Genomic DNA, 25,221 nt, shown 5'->3' with positions numbered 1-25,221 from the left:
TGCTTTGAGCAGGGGACTGGTCTAGATGACCGCCAGAGGTCTCTTCCAACCCTAATCTTCTATGATTCTAAGAAGTTTGTCCATGTGAAGATCATTTAATATCCTGGTTACTGACATCGCTTCTCTTGCCTGCTCATTCTCGCGTCTACCTTTCCAGTGCAGCCAAAAGGCAGTTGCCAAGTTAACTGTATTGAACGAAGTGAGGCCCATGCTCACCACCAGGGCAGTTCTCTACTTATCTGTGTGTAACGGAGCGGGGGAAATGGGGATGTATGCAGAGCCCCTGGCAAGTTGGGGTGCGCTGATAACCCAGCATGGGGGGGGGTGTCCCATGGAGGCCCGGGAGGGGATGGGAGAATGGGGGAGCCTAGTGTGGAGGGAGGAAGGACGCACAGCCACTAGCAGAGGGTGGGTTTCAGCGAGTCCCTGAAATAGAGGGGGATGGAAGGGGACGGGCGGGGAGCCTGGTGGGCCGCTAGGACATCAGCGGTTACCCAGCGTGCAATCCCCTACGGCGAGCGGCTGCCCGAGCCGGGCTGGGCCGTCCCGCCCCGCGGAGAGGGAGGCGCTGGAGGGAAGGCCGTGACTGCTCCCGCGACTCCTGCTCCCGCCGCGCCGGCTCCACGCCCCGCAGGAGCGCTCCCAGCCCCGCGGCCGGGCAAGAGGCAGAGAACCGCGCCGCTCCTGCCCTGTGGGAGAGAGCCTGACCGCCTCCCGCACCTCTCCCCCGAATGGTTTGTTCCTCGCCTGCCGCCGGCTCAGGGACAGCCAGAGAAACAAGGACTACAAACGCGCAGCGCGGCAGCGAGAGAATCCCCCACCCTCTCCCTTCACTTTGTTCTCGCGATACTAATCTGCCTTCTCCCTTACTGCCTGGCAGGCCGCTGCTGGAGTTCTCGCGAGTCTTGGGCAGATTCCCACGCCTGCTGCCGCTGTTGTGTCTAAGGGGAGAACCCGGGAATGAGGGGGCGGCGCGCTCCCCCATTCTCTCCCCTTCGCGACCGCGTGTGTGTTTCACGGGCCCGCGCACGCGCGCGCTCGGCCAGGGGAGGAGGAGACAGTTCTCGCGAGAGTAGGAGTTTTGGCGAGAGTTTGTGGAAGATGGCGCCTGTTGTGACAGGGTAAGTGCGGGGGGTTCGCAGCGCCGGGCTGGGAGCGATCCCTTTCTATGGGCACTGGGGCCCACCCACCGTCGTCCCCCGGTCCTGCTGCTTCCCCATCCCCCGTCCGGGGAGGCGGGAGCTCCTAGCCGGGCGATCCGGGGGAGGCCCCGAGATACAGTCCCTCAGGGGCTGGGACCCCCCAGGTGGCTGCACTGGAGAAGGGCCCCGGGCGATAGGCCGGGATCCCCAGGTGGATAGTCTGGGGGGCGGGTACGGGGCGGGCCGAGATCCCCAAACCCCAGGCGGGACGGGGGGAGGTGGGCTTAGTGCCGGACACACTCCGTCGGCCCCCCCCCACCCCCAGGAGGTGGGTACCTGTTCGTGGGGTTTCCCAGCCCGGGTCCGGGCGGGGGTCCCCTCAGCCACCGGCCCTGGGGCACCAGACAAAGGCTTCTGTCTGGTTGTGGGAAAGCCGACTGGTGCCTTCCTCCTTTCTGGCGGGGCGCAATGAGAGGAAGCAGAACACTCCTTCCCCGCGCGCCGTGCTGCGCTGAATTCACCAGGCTCTAGGTCCCATTCAGTAGGACCAGCCTCCTCCCAAGCAAGACCCCTGCTGCCTTGCAGAAGTGAGTGGAGTTCCCCTTTTCCTGCCTGGTCACCATTCTCTGGGTTACAAATGAATATTCTTAGCTGCCTCTCTCCCAACAGAAGAATAGCAGCCTTCCCACTCCATCTGCTCCACATTGACTCAGCATGAAAACTACTTGCCATCCCCATTAACGCCACTGGGTCATACTGAATAATGGCCTTCTACCTGTAAACTGTGTCATGGTAAACAGTGACATACTCCTAATCAGCTGCTGTTAAGTAATAATGGTAGATTCACTAGTGGTAGGGTGCATCAGCAGCTGTTTTGCACATCTCTACCACATCTTAAGTTACACTGCACGTAGCAGGCACCATGGGTCTTGGGTCACACTGAGTAGTTGCATCCACTCCACTGAACACACACTTGAGGAATGGTTCTGCAAGTACAATAGCAGGCCTTGTCTGCTCACCACCTGTTCGTTCAAAACAAAATCCTGGTTGGTAAGAATATTGCTGGGTATCTTTACATGGGTGGACTTAGTTTGATATTTTCACAGTGAATGTCACAGACACACTAAGTATTCTTTTCCCCGTGAGATTACTCTGTCTCCAGCCATGGCTATGTAGTTAGAGAGACCATCAGCCTGTTTGGAGGGTGGGGTTGGTGGTTGTTGCTTTTGTTCTCTTGGCAAAAGTGGCATTGTTTCATTTTGGCCTCGATGGACGTTCCATTTTTTCTCTTGATTGTTGAAAACAAGATCTAAGCTGCTGCCTGGATGTTGCCTGGTTTCTTTCATGTTCAAATGGAGCTTGCTGCTGTTGCTTGTTTTTCCTATTTAACATTCTTTAAGGCAGCAGGTGTTTGTTTCAGTTTCTGGCTGGAACTATTTAGATTTCTAAGGTTGGGGAAACAAGACAAAAAAGTGCTTTAAAATGTTTGTTTTAAACGTTGCTGTGGGGTTAGTTATAGATTAATTGTATTCCAGTTTATGTTCATTTTGTTTAATTGATCATTTGACAGTTATTTTCTTTGCTTGTTGATTAGCAAACTGCTGTCAATAATGCTCTAGGTCTGTGTCATCCTGTCTCTTCTTAAGAGAGATATAATGCTTGGACCACTTTGACTAATTCATAATTCTAGAAAATTTCTTATGAATGATAAAACCATGCTAACAGTAGGAGAGAAGAAAATATGTTGTGCTTTAACATGAGAACAGAAAAGACTGTGTGTGTGCTTGAGGATTCTAAAATTGGTTGTATTGGTCAAAACCTGTATAAATGTACTAATTCCTATTAAAGGAGGGAATTCATTGTTACTCCCTGAAACCCTGAATCATAATACTTAATAAAGGTGGGAGTTCATTTGTTACTACCTGAGACCCTGAATCATTTATTATTATGGATAATCACTTCAAACATATTTCTATCACACAGGTAAACTTTAAAGACATGCTAAAATGTATTAACTGGTGTGGCTTTATTGTGTTGAGGATTATATGTTAGTATATTGAATGATGGGTCTCTGGACCTGCTATCTGGTAGAACCTTGCTAAATGCAGATGACTAAATTTTGACAGGTGTAGTTTAGTTTGCCATGATTTATAATATTTCATATTATAAAGTGGAATGAGCTGATTGGTTTTTGTGAGAATTATCAGGTTTGTGGGTTAGCAATATTATACTCTAGTTTTGAATTAGCATTGTTATACTAATGTTATCCAATGTTATATCCTGTTTTCATTGGGGATATGTTAAAATTAAAATCTGATGTGTCCTTCAGTAAGTGAAAATTTTTCAGTGGTGGCTTGCAATTTCTATTCACACTGAGATTGCTAGACAAAGTATGTAAGTGATTGTTTTCTAGTCAATGCAAGTTGAATGTCTTTCTATAAAAACAATCTTTCTATGAAAACTGTGAATGCTAAAACTTTAAATTACAGTAAATAAACTTGCAAGCATCCATTCACTTGTGCCAGTAACTTATTCATGAAATAACGAGGTTAGCACTTCACCACAGAAGTTGTTTTTTTGGTATGGCCAAAACATACCTGGTTTCTTATCTACACAAAGTTATATACTATACCATTTTATTTCAAATAAATTTTTATCGGAATAGGGAAGTATACATTCATTATTATGATTGAACCTAAATTACTCACTTTAGGGGCAGAGAGAGAGATAACGAAAAATATTTTGGAAATGTAGCAGACAAGTAACTGAAAATGTCTTATTCACAGAAATATTTTACTAATGGAAATGGATAATTTATGGACAGAATATGGTAAGCTTTTCTGCATGTGAATGATTGGGAAAACTTTAATCATTTTGAGGCTATGAAGTATTAATGAAAATGTCAACTACTAGAGATGCATAGATTCAGTAGGAAACCTTCATTCTGATCAATTTTGTGTTATGCAAGTACCTAAAGGCCCCAGTTAGGTCAGGAACCCATTGTGATAAGCCTCCGACAAATATATGACATAATGAAAGACAGTTCCTGCACTAAAGAGCTTACAGTTTTGTTTAAAAAAAGATGAAACAGAAGGGTGGTATAAGCAAACAGGGGTGGATGGGGTAAGAGTAATATGAACTTGTTTTTTCATAGACTTAGCTGTGTGAATAATGTATGGTTATACAGTTTTTAATTATACTTGTAAAATTATCAGATTTATTATTGCTTGTTACTGTAGTGCTTAGGAGCACTAGTTATTGTACTTGGGTGCTGTACACACACGGAACAAAGAGACGGTCCCTGCTTCAAAGAGATTACATTTTAAATATAAGACAAGATGGCTATAAACAGACAGATGAGACAGTATCGGTCAGCATGATAGGCAGTGATATTAGTACATCAGCAGCATTTCCATTGTCAAGTTTTTTTGTAGGTATCACAAAAACGGTGTGACACAAACAAACACACACACACACACACACTATATGTATTTACAGAGGGAGAGTGTGCACATGACCATGTGTGAGCAAGACAAGCTTTTAAAAAACGAACCAATGCCAAAACAGCTAAATGGTCTTGAGCCAGTAAGTGGCCACTGAGTCAGCAGTGTTCACTATGGGAAGACCTCTGGGGAACCCAACACAAAAAGTGAAGCCATCCTGCACAGCATTAAAGGTACACAGATGGCTGTCCTTGATGCCCTAGTCATGGTCTGTCTTAGCATAGCGAACCATGCCACATCTAGACCTATTAAACGGTCTCCAAAGGTGGCATGGGAGCCCAAAGCCAGGTTGCTGTTCATCCAGCCTGGTGATGATGTGAGATTTACAGGTGGTGGGAGAGGTTCTCTCTTAATTCTGATCACCACGGTGAGCTGAGGATATCATCAGTTGGATAGAGAGTGTGCAGCACTGTCCAGATAAGATTTCTGCTATGCATTTGATGATGGGGTACATCCCATATATTCCTGAACAGTGGCAAGTATGGCATTTGCTATATCTTGATGTCTTGATAAAGGTACCTGGCACCCTGATCAGTTTATTGGCTATATTCTGATGCCAGCTGTTAGGTTGAGGATTTTTGGCTAGGATTGGTAACCATACAAGTTTTGTTGCCTTCAGTATGCCTGTAATAATTTTCATGGTATGATTGAGTTGTCTGATAGTGTAGCACGTGCAGAGCTTAACCAAACTGGCACAACATTCTCCAACTCAGTAGCATATGGTGAGCCCCAAACCACATAGTGCATTGACTCCCCAAGAGAAAACTACTAGTTTGTTCAGAAGACAGTTTCTGCTCTTGATCTTTAGTGAGGTGGCATTTGTATAGAAGTGTGTGACTTAGAGTGACCCCTTCATACACTGGTTTTAGAACATGTGCCAACCTCTGACCATTCAAAAACATATTTAAGCTCAAGTTGGCTCTGAGCATGATGAAAGAGGAAGCATGTTGATGCAGTGTTTCATGTACTTGGTTGGTCTCCATTTCTTACATTAGTCACCTTTGGCAGCAATATCACTGTTCAGGTTCTCTTCAGTCTTTTGGAAGTTACAGTCCTTTGAGCCAAGCAGGTATCATGGGACTACATGAATCTCCTGGAGATGGTGTATGGCAAATTGTTGGTGAATGCATAAAATAAATTTGATTCCAGCATGAAGCCTTTCTAGAGTCTATTCTTCTGGAATCTTCAAGTGCTGGTTTTATGGCCCAGAGCCACTTGCACGTGTCTACCTTGGAGCAATAGCTCAGTTGCCATGGCAACCCATCTAGGAAGAATTTTTGACATCTTGCACAGCAAACCTGTGTGCCAGATGGTGTCATAGGCTGCTGACCAAAAGAGAGTGTAGAGGAGGATGAGTGAGTTTTTGCACATGTTTACAGGGAGTTCCTCTCAAGCATGAGGGACAGCATATGAGAAGGCATCAAAGGTGTTTTAAAAATTGAACAAGTGCGTGATAGTGGCTGGCATCATGGACTGATTGGAGGTAGGAGTTGATGTCTGTGTGGCATATATGAGTTAATAGGTAGGGAGGAGACAGACAATGAAGGGCCTTGAAAGTGAAGACAAGCAGCTAATGTTTGATTCAGTAGAGAAGAAGAGAGCCTGTTGAGGAATGCAGAGAGAGGGGTGACATGGTCGAAGTGCCGTGCTAGGAGAATGGTCTTTGCAGCAACATTCTGAATTAATATGAGTGGGGCAAAATTGCATTTGTCAAGGCCAGAGAGTAGGATAATGCAGTAATTGGGATGCTGGATGAAAGTTTTAGCTCTGTGGATGAATAGAATAGATTATATCTTAGAGATCTTATGCAGAAGCAATCAGCAAGATTTAGACATAACCTGGAGGTCAAAGACAACAGGTTATGAGCCTGAGTGACAGGCAGGATGGTGGTGGTGTCCATTGTAGCTAGGAAAGAAAGTAGCAGGGGGACTGTTGGGAGAGACTAGAAGCTTTGTTTTAGCCATGTTGAGGCTGTGGAGATGTTAGCGAGAGAGGCTGAGATTTTAGTGTAGACAAAAGGCATTTAGGGGAGAAAGAGAGGAGTAGAGAAGAAGCTGTGTGAATTGTCAGCATGGAGATGGTAGTGAATTTGTGTTTGTGAATGAGATTACCCAGAGACAAGATGTAGAAGGAAAAGAGAAGGGGGGGACCAAGAACAGAGCTCCGGGGAACTGCCATTGAAAGTTGGAGGGTGGATAAGGATATGCAAAAGGAGTGATTAGAGAAGTAGCAGAGCCAGCAGAGGACAGTCATGGAAACCAAGGGAGAACAATATTTCAATTAAGAGCATGTCAAAGGCAGCTGACAGGTCAAGGAGTACTGGTTCTGAGCTTTAGCTAGGAAGAGGTCATTAAAGACTTTGGCAAGAGCAATTTCAATGGAGTGTAAGGCACAGAAGACGGACTAGAGGGGGTCTAGGAAGGAATTGGAGGAAAGCAACTCCAGACAGCAATTGTAAACAGCTATGCAATGAACTTAGTGATGAAAGGGAGGAGGGAGATGTGCCTATCACTCTAGGTTTAAACTTTATGGTTAAGATTTGAGAATAGTAAAACTATGGATGTTTATACTGTATGCACACATATACATAGTCTAGAAAGTTGTTTTTATAAGATCACACAAGCAGGAAGTATTAACATATAAATCATTAGCAAGGAGTATTACTGTTCTAAATTTGGCTATTGAGAAACCTTTTGGGAATCCTTGAAAATCTTTGAGATAGTTCTAAACACATTTTTTTTTATGGTTTTATTAAGGATTGTTGTATGAAAATATTATCTTTGATTTTTAGTGTGTTTGCATTTGCTCCTTATTCATTACCCTAAGTCCTCTATGACCGTTATTTAATTGCTGCGAAAAGGACTGCAGTGTCCAATGCAGGAGTAGAGTGACTTAAAAACAAATATCTTGTTTTTATTCAGATTATGGTTCTATGTAGAACTTCACTAATCTGTACATATTTTATTTGACACACACCAAAAAAATTTGCTCTCTCCATTTCTTAGCAAAATATTTTAGAATATTATAATGAAGTCTTAGAGGTATGACTTATTTTTACAAAATATACTGTAGTACATTATGAAGTATAATAAATTATTTAAAGGAAATTGCACTTGTCAAAATAAGAACAGAGTACTTTTTTCAAATTAGCAATAGAACAATTAATTCACTATAGTGTTCTTCTACATTAGTAAAAATTAACAAGATGCTATTGTACTAAAAAGAGAAATATGGAAAGAAGGAGAAATGTCTCTAGCTGGGTTGGCTTACAAAGATATTGGGTCTTCATGGTCAAAGTTTTAGTAGTAAACTATATAGTCAATAATAATTAACTTTTACTCTTCTTTGGTAGAGAGCAGGGATTGAAGGGGGAAGAAAGAAAGAAAAGCTGTGCTTTTAGATGTCCTAAGATGTAAATTATATAAACATCATAAATATTTTGGTTTATACAATACATTCTTATATCTCTGGGGGTGTAATTTACCCAGTACATACTTTTGATTTCATCTTTAGTAGAAAACTGTGCGAAGCAGAACTTTATGTAGGCTTTTATCAGTAAATGTCAATTTCATTGTACACACACACAAACTGATGAAAAAATATTTCCATTGATGATGATCAAAATTTACATATAGGCAAAGTAAGAAAACTGCTGCTTGAGAACTTATTAGTGTGTGATTTCAAGGATATTTACTCTGTATATTTTGACATGTAATGTTGACCGATTGTTTTTAATGTTTGTAAAGCTTTAATTTTTTTTTAATCTGTGTCTACAGTCACTTAATAATTGTCAGCCCCCAAATAATTTCCCACAACTTTGAAAATTTAAATAGATTAAAAATAGAAAAAAAAAGCTTAAAAATAAACATTGATATTATCTGTCTTAAAAAAAAAAATCAGATTTTCCAAGCCTAACTCTATGGTTGCAGTACGCTGTTACTCTGTTACAGTACTCTTCATCCCAAGTCTTTTGAAATTAATTATAAGCACTTCATTAATTGACCTACATGTTACTATAATATATTAAATTGTTGGCTCCCAAGAAGCATTTTACAGGAAAGGCATAGTTGAACATGCAAGTGGGTTTTTAATTAAAAAAAAAATACTTTGATTACATTAGCTGAATAAAAGGAACAGTTGTAATGTTTATTAACTTAAATATAACTAGTGCAAGTATTTATATTCTAATAAAGCTGTACATTTTTCCAACATAAAATTGACCTCTTACTTGAATTTGCTGAGTGATTGATGTTCCACTGTGGAAGGTCATCATACAATAATAAGAAATTCACAGTAAGGTTTCATATGTGTACCAAGACATGGCTAATATTGATTCTTACACATAATTTCAATAAGTAAGTTTATATGATACTGGGGAATAGGCTATAAAATAGGCTAGCAACAAAAGAGCACCTGTCCAACAGCTGATCCATTTATTTAAGGAGGAAATTGAGAGTAGCAGTTCAAAAATCATTATACTGTTATTGAATCTAAGAACAGTAAATTTCAAACCTAGATCTGTAAATTTCAAACCTGGTTTTGTCAAAAAATAAGCAGAAAGGGATCGAAATACACACAAGATGACAAATCTGTAATTATTTAAGGTGATATCATACCATTTCATATGAACACACAAGGCATGCATTAACAGTAAACTAGCTTGCTGCACACTAAGTCTCTGTGTGGACCCTACTGCTGGGCACTAAAAGTTCCATATCATCATAGGACCTAATCACATCAGCCATACCATCAGGGGCTCGTTCACCTGCACATCTACCAATGTGATATATGCCATCATGTGCCAGCAATGCCCCTCTGCCATGTACATTGGCCAAACCGGACAGTCTCTACGCAAAAGAATTAATGGACACAAATCTGACATCAGGAATCAAAATACTCAAAAACCAGTGGGAGAACACTTTAACCTGTCTGGTCATTCAGTGACAGACCTGCGGGTGGCTATATTACAACAGAAAAACTTCAAAAACAGACTCCAAAGAGAGACTGGTGAGCTAGAATTGATATGCAAACTAGACACAATCAACTCCGGTTTGAATAAGGACTGGGAATGGCTGAGCCATTACAAACATTGACTCTATCTCCCCTTGTAAGTACTCTCACACTTCTTATCAAACTGTCTGTACTCGGCTAGCTTGATTATCACTTCAAAAGTTTTTTTTCTCTTAATTAATTGGCCTCTCAGAGTTGGTAAGACAACTCCCACCTGTTTATGCTCTCTGTATGTGTGTATATATATCTCCTCAATATATGTTCCATTCTATATGCATCCGAAGAAGTGGGTTGTAGTCCAGGAAAGCTTATGCTCTAATAAATTTGTTAGTGTCTAAGGTGCCACAAGTACTCCTGTTCTTCTTTTTGTGGATACAGACTAACACGGCTGTTACTCTGAAACCTGTCATAGTGTACTTTGACCTCCTGCTATTTGGAACGAAAGTTCTACTAAATTTTTAGTGAAAGGCAGTAGGTCAGCTTAGTGCATGGAAGGCTAGTGTGATGAACTGTTATAACCTGACTTGCCTTTTGCTAAGTCTCTATGTAGACAAGCCTAAGTTTACACCTGTGCTACAACTCCTGTGTGCAGCAATTTTGCAGACGATGAACATCAAACTCAGAATGAAATTTGACAAAAGCCTAGTCAGTTTTATATACCCACCTTAAGTTTGGGAAAAGGCACTGCATAAAATGGGGAGGGGTAACTGGCAAGCTGGGGGACACATTTGGCTTGCCAAATCATTTTATTTGGTCTGCCCAGAGGCAGCTGGTGAAAATATTCTTGTGCGTGGGAGGCTGAGCAGGGTTGAGCCCCAGCCTACCCAATTAGCTCCTAGGCTCACCCAATCTGAGCACCAGACACAGTGCTTAAAGTACGGGGTGTGGTGGAGCAGAGCCTAGAACTGGGAGCAGGAGCCCAGGCACTCGGTTGCAGTGCCGCTCACTGGCCCAACCACCCCAGTTTCACGCATACAGGGAAGGGGCTTCTCTCCAAGCCACCTGGCTCTGACTGCTTCTCATTGGCTCCCAGCTCCCACGGCCAGTCTGATTGGGGCCAGCCTATCTCCCCCTACTCTCCAGGCTGTGGATGAGTCGGGGCATATGTCTGCCAATGGGGAAGCAGTAACCAGAATTGGGTAGTGTAATGGCAAATATCTACCTGGTTGGTATGTTGAAGGAGTGTTTGGGCCAGATTTGAATGGTGTGACCTCACACATGGCATTCTGCTTCACTCTGCTGCACCATGCTACACAGCTCTGGTTACTTCCTTCCCATTGATGGGTGGATAGGGGAATTGTGGTTTTCATTTCCTAACAGTCAGCCAATGGGGCGGTAACTGGAGCTGGATGGCATGGGGTAAAGTCGGAGCCTGTGCTGTTGGGGAAATGGAGCGTAGCGATATGAGGCAACAGCAGCTTTTCTAAAAGACTGTGCCCCTTAGCTACCTGGTGCAATCTTTTTGAAAAACAAACAAACAAAAAACCCTATATGGCTGCCAAAGGGGTTTAGTGGATTTTGTGGCCTAGTCTATGTTAAAGTTGCTCATCTGTGGCATAGAAAATTGCTCAGCAGGGCATTGTGTGAAACTTACTAAACATGTCAATTTCTCTCTGGTGGGCAGCTGCTTCTACTTTTGGGTAGTTCTAATATGTACTAATTTTGTTATCTGCAGGGAACTTTAAAATGGGGGTTGGAGAACGGAGGGGATATTTTCAAGCCCACTCTGAATTTATGCCATTGTATGTAAGTTCCAAGATCTGCACTAACAGAATATATAATACTTGGCTCTTATTCAGTGATTCTCAGCCATAGATCTGAAAGCACTTTTGATACATGGGGAAATTGAGGCAGAGAGAGGTTGAAAATTCGCCAAGGTCATGCAGAGTCAGTGGGTCTCCTGATTCTCTGAACTGTGTTCTAGCTGCTGGGCCATGCTCCCTTTCAGGTGTTCTGTTATTGACAAGTGGAAGCAGGGTTTTATCTCACCTACCAGAAATGTGTTAGAATCATAATACTGAGGGAAGACATCAGAATTACGTAGTTTTTTGTCTTGTTCAGTGAAAAACAATATGGAAAGAAAAACCAAAAAGTAGTAATCATTTGCATGGTTAATCAGTTTTAATAGCTTTAATTGCTATTGGCGTGGAACTACAGTGGCAACAGAAGGGATGCTACTCCCTTCATGTAAGTTCTTAAGGGGCAGAACAATCAGACAGATATGGTGTCAAGAAAAGTGCAATTGTAGAGCTCTCAGCAGAGCAGGCATGAAACCTTCCAGGGCCATCTCTTTATTTCTCTATACAAGTTAACCTGCATAGATGATTCGGTTTTTCTTTTATGTAATACTACTTTCCAGCTTACCAAACAAAAGTAAGAGAACTGTAGTGAGCTGGAGGGATGAAAATAGGGCAAAATCAGTTATATTGGGGGGACAGATTTTTCCCCTTCTACTTTTTGATAGATAGATCAACTAGTCAATTCTTTATATATGTTGTGATGTCTTCCAATGATAAGTTCTGATACTTCTTCCTCCTTTGACCAAATCTCCTGTGGCCAACTGCTTTCTGAGCCAAAAAATTTTTTTCTTCCATGATGTTGAGCACTTCTGCCAACATTTAGTCTTTTTGCATTCAAGATTTTTTCTAACATTCTATGGTTGGTGAAGGTGAACTGGGAATTCTCCAGCTAACTTTTTTGGGTGTGTACTCAAATAACTTTCCTAATCACAACTCTGCTTTTAAAAGCAAACTGTATTTTATCTCAGGACTGTAGAGAGGTAGTAGAGTAGTTAACCAAAATAATTAATTGGGACCATGACTCTCTGTGTGTGAAATTAATTTACAAATATTTTCCAGCCATTTCATATGAATGATTAAGATATTAACCCGCTATTTCTCCCCGCCACACACACTCTTCTGGAGTTTCACAGTCACTGCTGATAGCTACCTAGCAAAGCAGATACACGTTCTTTAGCATACAGATCTTTCTCAGCTTTAAGTTCTAAACACAACTGATAAGTTGTTGTTTTTTTAACAGAGATTTTTTTCTATTTACACCAACTCTTAAACAATTGTAACTGTTTTTATAGAATATAAAGGAGATAATTACATCCCTGCCTTGTTCGAGTATTTATAATGTTGACAAGTTCAGGATATGTTTAGGGCCATATGTATTCTATGATTCTGTAGCTGAAGAGTTGCACTGCAGAACTTAACCTTCTAGCCCTTGTGGGATGAAAGAAAATCTTCTAAATATGAATCTGTCCATTGTCTTCCTGATACTACAGTGAGCCAGTGACAAGTTTGAGACATGGACTGTCTCAGTTCAGCTCAAGTGATCATATCTGTGCATCCCAATGACTTAACTGATATTTAGCTCTATATAACACCTCCAGAGATTCAATACACTTTACAAAGGAGGCCATAAATGCTAATATTAATACTATCATTGCTGATTAACAGAAACTTATAGCTTACTATGCTTATCTTACTGGATGAGATGAAAAAAATACTTGGGATAGGTGACAGTGGGACAGTTGAACTCACAACCCTGGCTTTAGCAGGCCAATGCTCAAACCACTGAGCTATCCCAGTTGGTTACTGTAAATTACTCTTGGGGATGGTGTGATCAGGCCTGGGGTCTGTCGCCCAGTGGTTATGGTCTATGGCAGTTCCCCTGCCCCCAGTGGTTACGGTCTATGGCAGTTCCCCCTGCCTAATGGTTACAGTTGAAAAACTAGGGGAATGTGGGCTTCCCGCTCCACCGAGGTCTGACCTATGTCCCCGTGAGACACGCCCACCAGCCTTCCTTTGGATTGCCTCTAGTCAGCCTCCCTGGGCCACTTCCTACCTCCATCTCATCTTCAGCAGTCTGTCCTGGTGAATGCTGTCCTGGTGGTTGCCTATCCCCTCTCTGTCCCGCAAAGGCTGCTGGTCTCCAACATGCCTTCACTCAATTTGTATCTGGCTGCCTTCTGCTCTGGAGCTCCCAGAGTCAATCCTCCTCCCTGCTCTGTCCACCCTTAATTGAACATCTCCCTTGTAGATCGTGCCTCCAAGCGGAGCATGCTCGGCATGGGCCCTCCTCTGCCCAGATCTATTCTTTAACTCCTTGCTGTCTAGTGATGGGTTTATACACCATGTCACAGATGGCAAGCTAGGAATTTAATTTCAAGTAACCTTTGACCCTGCCCATAAGAGTCTTCAAAAAGGGAAAATTTAAAAACTATATAGAATGTTGTTGTAATGTAAAAATATTGTACTGACTAAACTGAATATATAAGGGACTAATACAATAAAATCTCCATTGGAGCAGAGTCATGTTTGCTGCGCTCTTCTTGAGATGGAGAATGGCATTTAACACTGACAACACTAGTTTAAACAAATGTCAGAGTTGCTCTGTAACACAAGTCTCCTATGTTTTGCCTATTAAACTATGATAATGTGCAAGTATTTTCTTTCTGAATGTAATTTGAACGTTCTTGCTAGCTATATTAAGATTGAGAGTTCCCATTATAAAATCCTTATTTTGTTTGAACAAGTTTACCCATGTCTACTAACCTGGATGAAAAATACCTGTGCTACTATACCACCTTCCTTCCCCTTCATTTCTTAAGCTATGTCTACATTACAGACCTCACAGCAGCATAGATGTACTGCTGCAGCTGCGTAGCTGTTCTATGCTGACAGCTCTTCCATCGGCATAATTAAACCACCCCCAATGAGCGGCAGTAGCTATTTTGGCGGAAGAGCATCTCCAGCAGATATAGTGCTGTCCACACTGGTGCTTTTGTCAATGAAACTTATGTCGGTCAGGGGTGTGGTTTTTTTCACACCCCTGACCAAAGAAAGTTTTACTGACAAAAATGCTAGTGTAGACATAGCCTAAGAAACACCCATTGCAGTCTGAGGGAAGTTCCGTATTGTTTGTTGTGCTCTGTACTTAATTATAGCATCGTTGATCAGCTGTCTATTTAATTTAAAATGTTATAATCTTCCTGTGGTTTTGATTATGCTTCCTTTCCTTTCTGACTTCATTGCACACTTTTTCTGCTTTTCTGTCATAGGTCCTGGCTAAGGCTAATTATTTTTTGTCATGACAAAAAAGTTTAAAAATGAAGAAAAGGGTTAGTCTCAGAAAAATGCAGAAGTCACAAGTTTATAGAGAAGTGCAAAAGTAATGGTCCACATTTATTTTATTTTTTTAGAAAATTAGCCCTTTTACAATAAGTATTTAAAATTATTTATTTAATAAATAGCATTTAAACATCCTCATTCTGATATATTGGACACAGAGATACATTTGCAAAAAACAATGGAAGAGTGTTGGTGAGTAGTAGGTAGACTGGAGTGATGAGCACAGCTTTCGGTTGTAACTCGTGTGGAAACTGCCTCCACATAAGGTACAATAGGCTGCTGGAAAGTAGAGGATGAATCTTGGGTTATGGCTACACTACAGCTTAAGTCAATATAAGTTATGTCACTCAGGGGTGTGAATTAACCCTACATAATTATGGCAACTTAAGTGTCACTAAAGGGGGCTGGAGTAATTAAAACAATGGGAGAGCTCTCTCCCGTTAGCTTACAGCAGCTTACTGCACCGCTGTAAGCTCTCTAATGTAGCCATAGCCTTTGTTTCCTTTTTTTTTTCTTCTTTTTTTTGGAAGGGTGCAGGAAGTGGAATCATCCTTCCTTGACTGAATAGCTCTGGTGCCTGTCTCTAGTGCAGGGGTGGCCAACCTGAGCCTGAGAAGGAGCCAGAATTTACCAATGTACATTGCCAAAGAACCACATTAATACGTTAGCTGCCCCCCAGCAGTTCCCCCACCCCGCTCCCAGTGCCTCCCACCCACCGGCAGCCTTGCCCATCAGCACCCCCCTCCCACCCTGCACTTCCCGATCAGCTGTTTCGTGGTGTGCAAGAGGCTCTGGGGGGGGAAGGGGAGGAGCGAGGGCACTGCAGGCTGAGGGGAGGGCACGGGGAGTGGAGTGGGGGGCAGGGCCTGTGGCAGAGCCAGGAGTTGAGCAGTGAGCACCCCCCGGCACTTTGGAAAGTTGGCGCCTGTAGCTTCAGCCCCAGAGTTGGTGCCTATACAAGGAGCCACATATTAACTTCTGAAGAGCCACATGTGGCTCCGGAGCCATATGTTGGCTACCCCTGCTCTAGTGCCTTGTGAAGCTACTCACTAGAGCCCAATTCAGGGAAGCATCTGTATTCAGGATAGCACTTCAGCATGTGTTTAAGTACTCCCATGAATTGGAGCCTGAATTCTGACTAGCAGTAGTGAAATTTAGTAAAGTCTTGTTAATTTCACACTATTGCAGTTTAACAGGTGTAGCAGGAGAGGAACTATAACCATCAGTCTGCAGACTCAGGAAGATGACACTGCGTCATCGGATTTAAAAGCTTATCTTTTCAGTTGTAATACATTTTTTAAAAAAAATTAAAGCTTTCTATAGAAATTGATAGTTGATAAGCATGAAGTATCTAAAGAAAGAGGCTCTTCCACTCACAAGGGAAAGCTTCCATCTTGATTCTGGTGTTTGAAAATTTCAGGCACTGAATTTTATTATTCTAAGGGTATGTCTACACTTGCAGAGTTTCTGCGCTGTCAGTTTCAGCGGAGATAGGGAACCGGTGAAAGAAAAGTGCTGGTTTGTGTACTCACTTAATTCCTCAGGCGTCAGAGTGTGTTTAAAGTAGCAGCACTTCCATCACTGATGAGAGCAGCGCTGTATCCCTCTCTCGATAGGTCTTGTGGGAAGAAGAGGGTGAGCGGAAGGCATTCTGGGTCCCTGCTCAGTGCCCCGTGATGCACTGCTTCATGTCCCAGCAGCCCCATTACTTCCTTGTTTCTTTTGTGGCATTTTTTTTTAACTCTCCTGCTGTCTGGCTGCTTTCCCCGCCATATCTACAAGCAAAGGGAAAGGGAGTTTCAAACCTCCCGGGGTTTACAGGGGGAGGGGCAGATGTCCGTTTACCGGGCATCAGAGCAGCGGAGATGCTGGCCAGAGTGGTCACTTTTGGAACTGTGGGATATCCTCCGGAGGTCAAACGGTGTTTACACAGGTTGAACGTGTCTTCACTTTCACAACAGCGCAGAAAGAACAGCAGAAGGAGTTGTATGCCTCTCATGAAGGTGGTTTTCTTTTTGCGGTGACACTTCTGAGTGTCACCGCCAAAAGTCATTAACAAGTGTAGATGCTCCTGCGGCTTTAGCACAAAAAAAGGACTTTTTGTGCTTTAGATGACAAGTGTAGACATAGCCTAAGCCTTTTTTACATACAGATTACACCACTTGAACTAAACCATAATCCCATCCCATCGCCATTGTTCACACTCCTGTTCTCACTTTCTTTTCTATTCAACCTCTCACTTTTCTCAGGCTCCTTCACCTCACAGTACTATCGTGTTTTAGACTCTTCCATCTTAGAAAACCAAGCAAACAAAAAGTGACCCCACTTGTTTTTCTAGCTACTGCCCTATCTCCCTTCTTTCTTTAATTGCTAAATTCATTGAATGCATCATTTATGACTGCTGTCTTGAGTTTCTTTCCTCTAATTCCATCCAGTTCTGCTTCAACCCTTGCACTCCACTTAAATGACTCTGAAAGTCTCCAATAACCTCTTGGCCAAAACTTAGAACCAATTATACTCATTCTTCTTGATCCTGCCTTAAACATAGTTGACCATGATCATCTTCTTGAAACCTTGTCCTCCCTTGGATTTTGTGACTTTGTTCTTACTTCATTCTCCTTCTGCCTCTCTAATTGTTCATTCAGGGTATGTCTACAAAGCAAAGAAAAACCCATGGCTGACCCATGCAGGCTGACTTGTGATCATGGGGCTTGTGCTGCAGGGCTGTTTCATTGCTTTGTAGACTTCTGGGCTGGAGTCCGAGCTCTGGGACCCTGAGAGGTGTGTGGGTCCTAGAGCTCGGGCTCCAGCCCAAGTCCAGAATGAAAACACAGCAATGAAACAGCCCAACCCCAGTGAGCCTAAGTCAGCAGGCACGGGCCAGCCGTGGGTTTTTCTTTGCTATGTAGACATACCCTCAGTGTTTCACTTGGAGGAGCCTTCTTAGCCCACCTCCAGCTTGCTGTGTGGGTTCCACAAGGCTCTGTCTTCTATATTTTGTCTCTGGCCAGTCTAATTTGCAAATACTTGTTCAACTATCCTCTATGTGGATCGCTCACAGATTTCCTTCCCTACTCCACAGGGCCAACGTGTTAGTCAAGCAACAGCATATTGCAATTCAAGCCCAAATGTGGATCTTTGCTTCTGGGACTAGGAGCTTTGATGAGCCAATCCACTTGGTCCTTGGAAGAGAGTACATGTCAGAAACACTAGAGAAAGCCATTCCTATTTCTCAGGCAAGAAGTGAGTTGCTATAGTCCACATCAAAACGTAGGGCAGGGTGGATTGATTTAAATCTCCAAGCAGAAAGCCTTGATTTAAATCATCAATTTTAATCAACTCTTCCATTTGTAGTTCGATTATTTTCCAAAGAAAGATGCATTCTCGCTGGTAGATGTAAATCAACATGTTCTAAGGGCTTGTCTACACTTATCGGAGGATTGACGCTTTGGCGATCGATGCATCGGCGGTCAATTTAGCGAGTCTGGTGAAGATCCACTAAATCGACCGCTGATTGCTCTCCTGTCGACTCCTTTACTCCATCTGATCTAGAAGAGTAAGGGAAGTCGACGGAGAGCGTCTCCTGCCGACGTCGCCTAGTGTGGACTCCACGGTAAGTAGATCTAAGCTACATCGATTTGAGTTACGCTATTCACGTAACTCAAATTGCATAGCTTAGATTGACTTTTCCCTGTAGTGTAGACAAGGCCTAATGGTTATGACTAAGTAGAGCCTTTAAACTAGATTTGGTACATCTTTTTGCTATTTAGGAGGGTACACTAAAACTATACACATTTATTTAAGCAATTACATAGCATAATATTTTTAGGTCCTTATTAATTGTACATTTTTTGTATGTTAGAAAACAGTGAATGATGTATTGCTTATTTACTAGATAATTAACCTTTTGCTCATGATTTGTGTCAAGCTGCATTAGGATGGTAACTGGAATTTAAACAAGCACCCAAAATATTGTGTAAAATTTATTTTTATTAAGTAAAACAACCTTAAATGTTTTGGGTACATAAACTTCTCTTATCAAAATGTTTCACATTTACAACTAAATGATTTATTAAACAGAAGGATTAGCTGTAGTTGGTGGATTAAACTGATTATTTCAGATCTGACTGGGAAAAATATGCCTTAGTGAAAGTGACTGGAGCTTAATTCCCTACTTGCCTAACGCTCTTGAAAATGAGATGAGTTTCCTAGGGGTATATGTACACTGCAGTTAAAAACCTGAGGCTGGCCTTTGCCAGCTTACTCAGGATCACAGGGCTCGGGCTGGAGTCTGAGCTCTGGGACTCTACCATCTTACAGGGTCCTAGAGCCCGGATGACAGCCTGAGCCCTGTGAGTCTGAGTCAGCTGGCATAGGGCAGCCGGGGGTTTTTAACTGCAATGTAGACGTACCCTCAGTTACTTAAGCTGTCCTTCAGACTTTTAAAACTAGTTGATCTCATCCCCTCCCTTCTTGTTTTTATTCATAGGCTGGAAAAGAAAGACAAGTTTTCCTGCTTTTTCAGGTCCCAGTCGATTTCTCAACTTCGGATGATTTAGTCCAAAAATAAAGTAAATATTCTTTCTGTATCTGCAAAAAAGGCTCCTGCTGTCAAAAGCTGATTTGCACTTCAACAAACTCTGGTTGCAGGTGCTTAGCCAGTGACTTCTACTGGTTCAGTGATGTGACTTTTTCTAAAACATCAGCAAACTTCGAATGGTTTGCCTCCAGCTCTGAAATTTATTATGGTTGGCATGATTTATGGGTGACTACCAGATGCCCATGTGATAGCAGCATCTTCTTAAGCAGTTAGGCATCTAGCCTGGTACTTTGGGATGAGAATATTGCCAAGAAAATGAGGTAGAGTCAGGGCTTGATCCATCTGCTTGCAATTTAACTTTGTTGTTGGCTATTTCTTTTTTCAGTGTCTCTTGGTGTTCTTTCCAAATTTCAACAGCATTAGCAATACAGCTGCAATATTCTGCAGTTTGTCCAAGACTATGGAAATAGGCTTCAGGATATTCAGCATATCTTCTACATTTCTGTTTAGTCTGATGTTGACTACTTTGGCTGTGAAAGTTCCACCTCTTTTGTCTTTGGCTAAAAGATGCATCGAATGAGCACTGTGCCCATATGTTACAAGTTAGAGGTTCCCTTCATTATCTTCTTCTAATTTTTTTTCATCTTTGCTACATTTGCTCCATTATCTATGACATAGCTATGCACATAACACTTGAATTTCTGTTCAGAGTTTGTAATAGCTTTTACTGCTGCTACTTTTAAGTATTCTGCTGTTTGGGCATTTTCGGATGTCTGTTTTACAGAAACAATTGATAGAACCCCATCTTTTGTTGTCACATAAGCACATATTACTGGATTATTGTGTACTTTGCTCCATCCATATCTTGCCAATGTTTTTTGGACACTGTTCGGTTTGCTTCTCAAATACTCTGTCCAGCAACTTTTTAGTGATGTCTGTTCTGCTAGGTGGAGCATAGCCTGATCATAATGATTGAACCATGTCAATGAAATATTTATTCTGAATGACGTGAAAGAGAGAATTTTGTGTGATAAAAGAAATAAGCAATCTTTTTATCTTGCTGGAATTTGCTAGTCCTGATTGTGAACTCATACATGGCTTTATTGGATGATGAAGAATGTTCTTTTTTGATACAGGTAATTTACTGTCCAAAGTATATTTAGTTGCAGCATTGTTGGTATCAGTAAATGACTGAAGTTGTAGACACAGTAGATGACGGACATTCATAACCCCTTATGTCTAAAGTGGACCCTGGCATAAAATGGTAAAAATATCACTCTCGCTCACTATTACTCAGTGCATTTCTGCTTTAAAAAAAATGAGATTGGAAATGAAAGATTCCTCCTACTGTAGCTGTTTGTACCACTGTTGAAATGGTATAATTTATTCTAAATAAAAGAAGCGGTGAGAGACAAAAAGGCATCCTTTAAAAAGTGGAAGTTAAATTCTAGTGAAGAAAATAGAAAGGAGCATAAACTCTGGCAAATGAAGTGTAAAAATATAATTAGAAAGGCCAAAAAAGAATTTGAAGAACAACTAGCCAAAGACTCAAAAGAAATAGCAAATTTTTTTTTTTAAGTACGTCAGAAGCAGGAAGCCTGCTAAACAACCAGTGGGGCCACTGGATGACTGAGATGCTAAAAGAGCACTCAAGGACAATAAGGCCATTGTGGAGAAACTAAATGAATTCTTTGTATCAGTCTTCACGGCTAAGGATGTGAGGGAGATTCCCAAACCTGAGCCATTCTTTTTAGGTGACAAATCTGAGAAACTGTCCCAGATTGAGGTATCATTAGAGGAGGTTTTAGAACAAATCAATAAACTAAACAGTAATAAGTCACCAGGACCAGATGGTATTCACCCAAGAGTTCTGAAGGAACTCAGATGTGTAATTGCAGAACTAACTGCAATTTGTAACCTATCATTTAAATCCGCTTCTGTACCAAATGACTGGAGGATAGCTAATGTGATGCCAATTTTTAAAAAGGGTTCCAGAGGTGATCCTGGCAATTACAGGCCGGTAAGCCTGCCTTCAGTACCGGGCAAACTTGTTGAAACTATAGTAAAGAACAAAATTGTCAGACACATAGATGAACATAATTTATTGGGGGGAAAGTCAACATGGTTTTTGTAAAGGGAAATCATGCCTCACCAATCTACTAGAATTCTTTTAAGGGGGGTCAACAAGCATGTGGACAAGGAGGATCCAGTGAATATAGTGTACTTAGGTTTTCAGAAAGCCTTTGACAAGGCCCCTCACCAAAGGCTCTTAAGCAGTGTAAGCTGCCATAGGATAAGAGGGAAGGTCTTCTCATGGATTGTTAACTGGTTAAAAGATAGGAAACAAAGGGTAGGTATAAATGGTCAGTTTTCAGAATGGAGAGAGGTAAATAGTGATGTCCTCCAGGAGTCTGTACTGAGACCAGTCCTATTCAGTATGTTCATAAATGATCTGGAATAAGGAGCAAACATTGAGGTGGCAAAATTAGCAGATGATTCAAAACAACTCAAGATAGTTAAGTCCCAGGCAGACTGCGAAGAGCTACACAGGGATTTCACAAAACTGGGTGACTGGACAACAAAATGGCAGATGATGCACATTGGAAAACATAATCCCAACTATACATATAAAATGATGGTGTCTAAATTAGCTGTTACCATGCAAAAAAAAGATCTTGAAGTCATTGTGGATAGTTCTCTGAACATCCACTCAGTGTACAGCGGCAGTCAAAAAAGTGAACAGAATGTTGGGAATCCTTAAGAAAGGGATAGATAATAAGACCGAAAATATCATATTGCCTCTATATAAATCCATGGTATGCCCACATCTTGAACACTGTGTGTAGATGTGGTTGCACCATCTCAAAAAAGATATATTGGAATTGGTTCAGAAAAGGGCAACAAAAATGATTAGGGGTATGGAACAGCTTCCATATGAGGAGAGATTAATAAGACTGGGATTTTCAGCTTGGAAGAGAGACGACTAAGGGGGAATATGATAAAGGTCTATAAAATCATGAATCGTGTGGAGAAAGTAAATAAGGAAGTGTTATTTACTCCTTCTCATAACACAAAATCTAGGGGTCACCAAAGGAAATTAATAGGTAGCAGGCTTAAAAGAAACAAAGCGAAGTATTTCTTCACACAATGCACAGTCAACCTGTGGAACTCTTTGTCAGAGGACATTGTGAAGGCCAAGAGTGTAACAGGGTTCAAAAAAGAATTAGATAAGTTCGTGGAGGATAGGTCCATAAATGGATATTAGCCAGGATGGGCAAGCATAGTGTCCCTCTCCTGTTTGCCAGATGCTGGGAATGGGCGACAGGGGATGGGTCACTTGAGGATTACCTATTCTGTTCATTCCCTCTGGGGCACTTGGCATTGGCCACTGTCCGAAGACAGGATACAGGTCTAGATAGACCTTTGGTCTGACCCAGTATGGCCATTCTTGTTTGCTAAAACCAGTTTCATAAGGAAAATAATAAATCATACGGTTAGCTAAATCAGTTTAAATCATGATCTCTAGCAACATACCAAACATTTTGGGAGGGAAAATGTTAAAATTAATAATGCCTAATAAAATTTTACTTTTTAAAGAGGAAATCCTCACCTAGTCTGTTTGATTGTATTGGGCAATAAAAAAATCATTTCAGAAGTCCAACAGTAACAGTAAAAATTTAATTGATAAGTACTCCAACAACAAACTAACATACCAATTATTTTGAACATTTTGAAATTCATAAGTAATCCACATGGTAGGCAGTCCATAAGAATTGTACAAAAAAAAGTTTACTAACCAGTTGATCCAAGTTGTTCAGGCATATGTCCACAGCCACATCTTCCTAGTCATTGACTTCTGAGGAACATTTTTTCATAATTTTTCATTTTGACAACCAGGTTTTGCATCTTTGTTGCCCTGTTTACATTGGGATGTATTTCTTTGTTTTACCTGAGATACAGAAATTTCTTGAAAATACTCCCAAAGAGGGTCTGTTTTGTAACCTGCAGCCATGGTAGGATTTTTTCCCTTCAGTTCCCCAGTGTTAAAATCAACAGTAGAGACTGCTCTCTGAAGAATTTTGTCCCTTCTTCCAAGTGTCTTGCTTTGACACCAGAGTTGCTTCTTTCTGGTTGCACACTCTGCTCCTTCTCCCTTGTAACATAACTTCTTTGCCGCACCCCACTCCCAACTAATGGTCCAAGACTTCTTCTTGTGTAACCCACATGCCTTTTGCACTGTAATATTTTATCTTTTTGGAGAGAGAAGGAGGAGGTTGAGAAATTAATTGATTTCTGTGTGTTTGTATCTCTATGCACACATGCAAGGAAAATAGAGCAAGACCATTTACTTGAAGTGCCCAGGACCATCCAGAAACAGGCTGGTAGTTACTGGGCAGGTAAGTGTTTTCCTGTGAGCCAGCGAGTATACATGGTGGGTGGAGTCATAAATAGTCATGATTTAAGAACTGAGCCAATTGGAGCTCAGGTATTGAGAAGCTGTAAAATAGGAGTAAAATACCCCTCAGGTGGGCTTAATGAATGATCCTGATGAGATAAATAATGGTGTCTCCTGGAGTCAGGGGCCTTGTCCCAACATTTATGATGACTTTGCCAGTTTCTTGCAGTCATTAGCAGAACCCCTGGGTCCTCCACAGTATCAAACCCTAAATACAGTACAAGACCTACTGTGCCATATTTATAAAGCCTGACCTCAAAAGTTAGATGTTTTCCCCCCAATTGTTTCTTTATATAGGAAAAACTCAGTTTTTGATAGACACTCATGGATTCAACATATTTATTTTTTATTTAAGTGTTTTAAGTGGTTCTCAACATTTCCAGACTACTGTTCCCCTTTCAGGAGGCTGATTTGTCTTGCATACCCCCAAGTTTCACCTCACTTAAAAAGTAGTAGCTTACAAAATCAGATATAAAAATACAAAAGTGTCAAGCATACTGTTGCTGAAAAATTGCTTACTTTCTCATTTTTGCCATATAATTATAAAACAAATCATGACCCCCTGGTTGAGAAACACTGATATAGTATATAGAACGATATAAAGAAATCATTGTATGAACTTTTAGTTTGTACTGACTTAGCTAGTGCTTTTCATGTAGACTGTTGTAAAACTAGGCAAATATCTAGATGAGTTGATGTATCACCTGGAAGACCTCTGCATGCCCCAGAGGTTTGCGTATCCCTGGTTGAGAACCCCTGTTTTAAGAGATTATTATAAGGTTAGGCCAATAACATTTTTTGTATTTAATTCAGATTTCATTGTAAACCGGTTTCATTTTAAAAAGAAAACCTTGTTATTTAAATAATATCAAAGATCGATTTAAATGGGAAAAAAATCCAATTTAAATAAAAAGTCTCTTTCCCTCCCCCCCAAAAAAATCATTGACATTTAGCCATTCTTGTTTTGAGTAAGTCAGATTAGAGTGGTGGGAGATTCCAAATACCCTTTGGGGAAGAAAAAAAGATGAGACTGAAATAAAGAGAAGGGAATGAAAGAGAGCTAAAAATTCAGGGTGCAGCTAGTTGAGGGAAGGGAAATGGGCAGGAGAGGAACAGAGAGTAAGAGCTTCATTATAGGGGAATTTTTCTTTCTTAGTTTCTTTTGGCTTTCTCTCTCCCCTCAAATTTTGTTGTTCTTTCATAGTTTTAAAAGTGTGTGGGAAGCTATGGCTGTCTAATGAGTTGAGTGCTTAACTGTCGTTTGTGCCTTTGAAACACCCCCCCACCCTGATACCTTGTTTGTTTTTAGTCCATTGAGTTTGTGAACCAGCTAGGAAGAACTTATTTTCATTTTTTAAAATGTATGTAAAATAGAATTCTTTACAGTATATAAGTAAGTGTAGTGTGACTGACTGGCACTATAAACTATTTT

At 41.4% G+C, this 25,221-nt stretch overlaps 1 protein-coding gene across 4 annotated transcripts in view; it reads left to right on the top strand.

The window, feature by feature from the left end:
* Positions 1-607: 607 nt before the first annotated feature.
* The window catches only part of RBPJ (recombination signal binding protein for immunoglobulin kappa J region), an 83,546-nt gene continuing 58,932 nt past the window's right edge, over positions 608-25,221 (top strand). The window contains exon 1 of one of the 4 annotated variants that reach the window (XM_034771479.1): positions 608-1,121. In XM_034771479.1, coding sequence (XP_034627370.1) covers positions 961-1,121 — 161 coding nt within the window. In that variant the 5' untranslated portion in view covers positions 608-960. Of the gene's footprint in view, positions 1,122-1,706; positions 1,730-23,708; positions 23,731-25,221 lie in introns of those variants that run through there. The other 3 variants (XM_034771478.1, XM_034771483.1, XM_034771484.1) reach the window with 3 other exon arrangements.

This window comes from Trachemys scripta, chromosome 5 (genome assembly GCF_013100865.1).
Source record: "Trachemys scripta elegans isolate TJP31775 chromosome 5, CAS_Tse_1.0, whole genome shotgun sequence".
NCBI lineage: Eukaryota > Metazoa > Chordata > Testudines > Emydidae > Trachemys > Trachemys scripta.
Note: the sequence above shows the minus strand (reverse complement) of the source record. Positions and strands in the feature narration are given on the sequence as shown.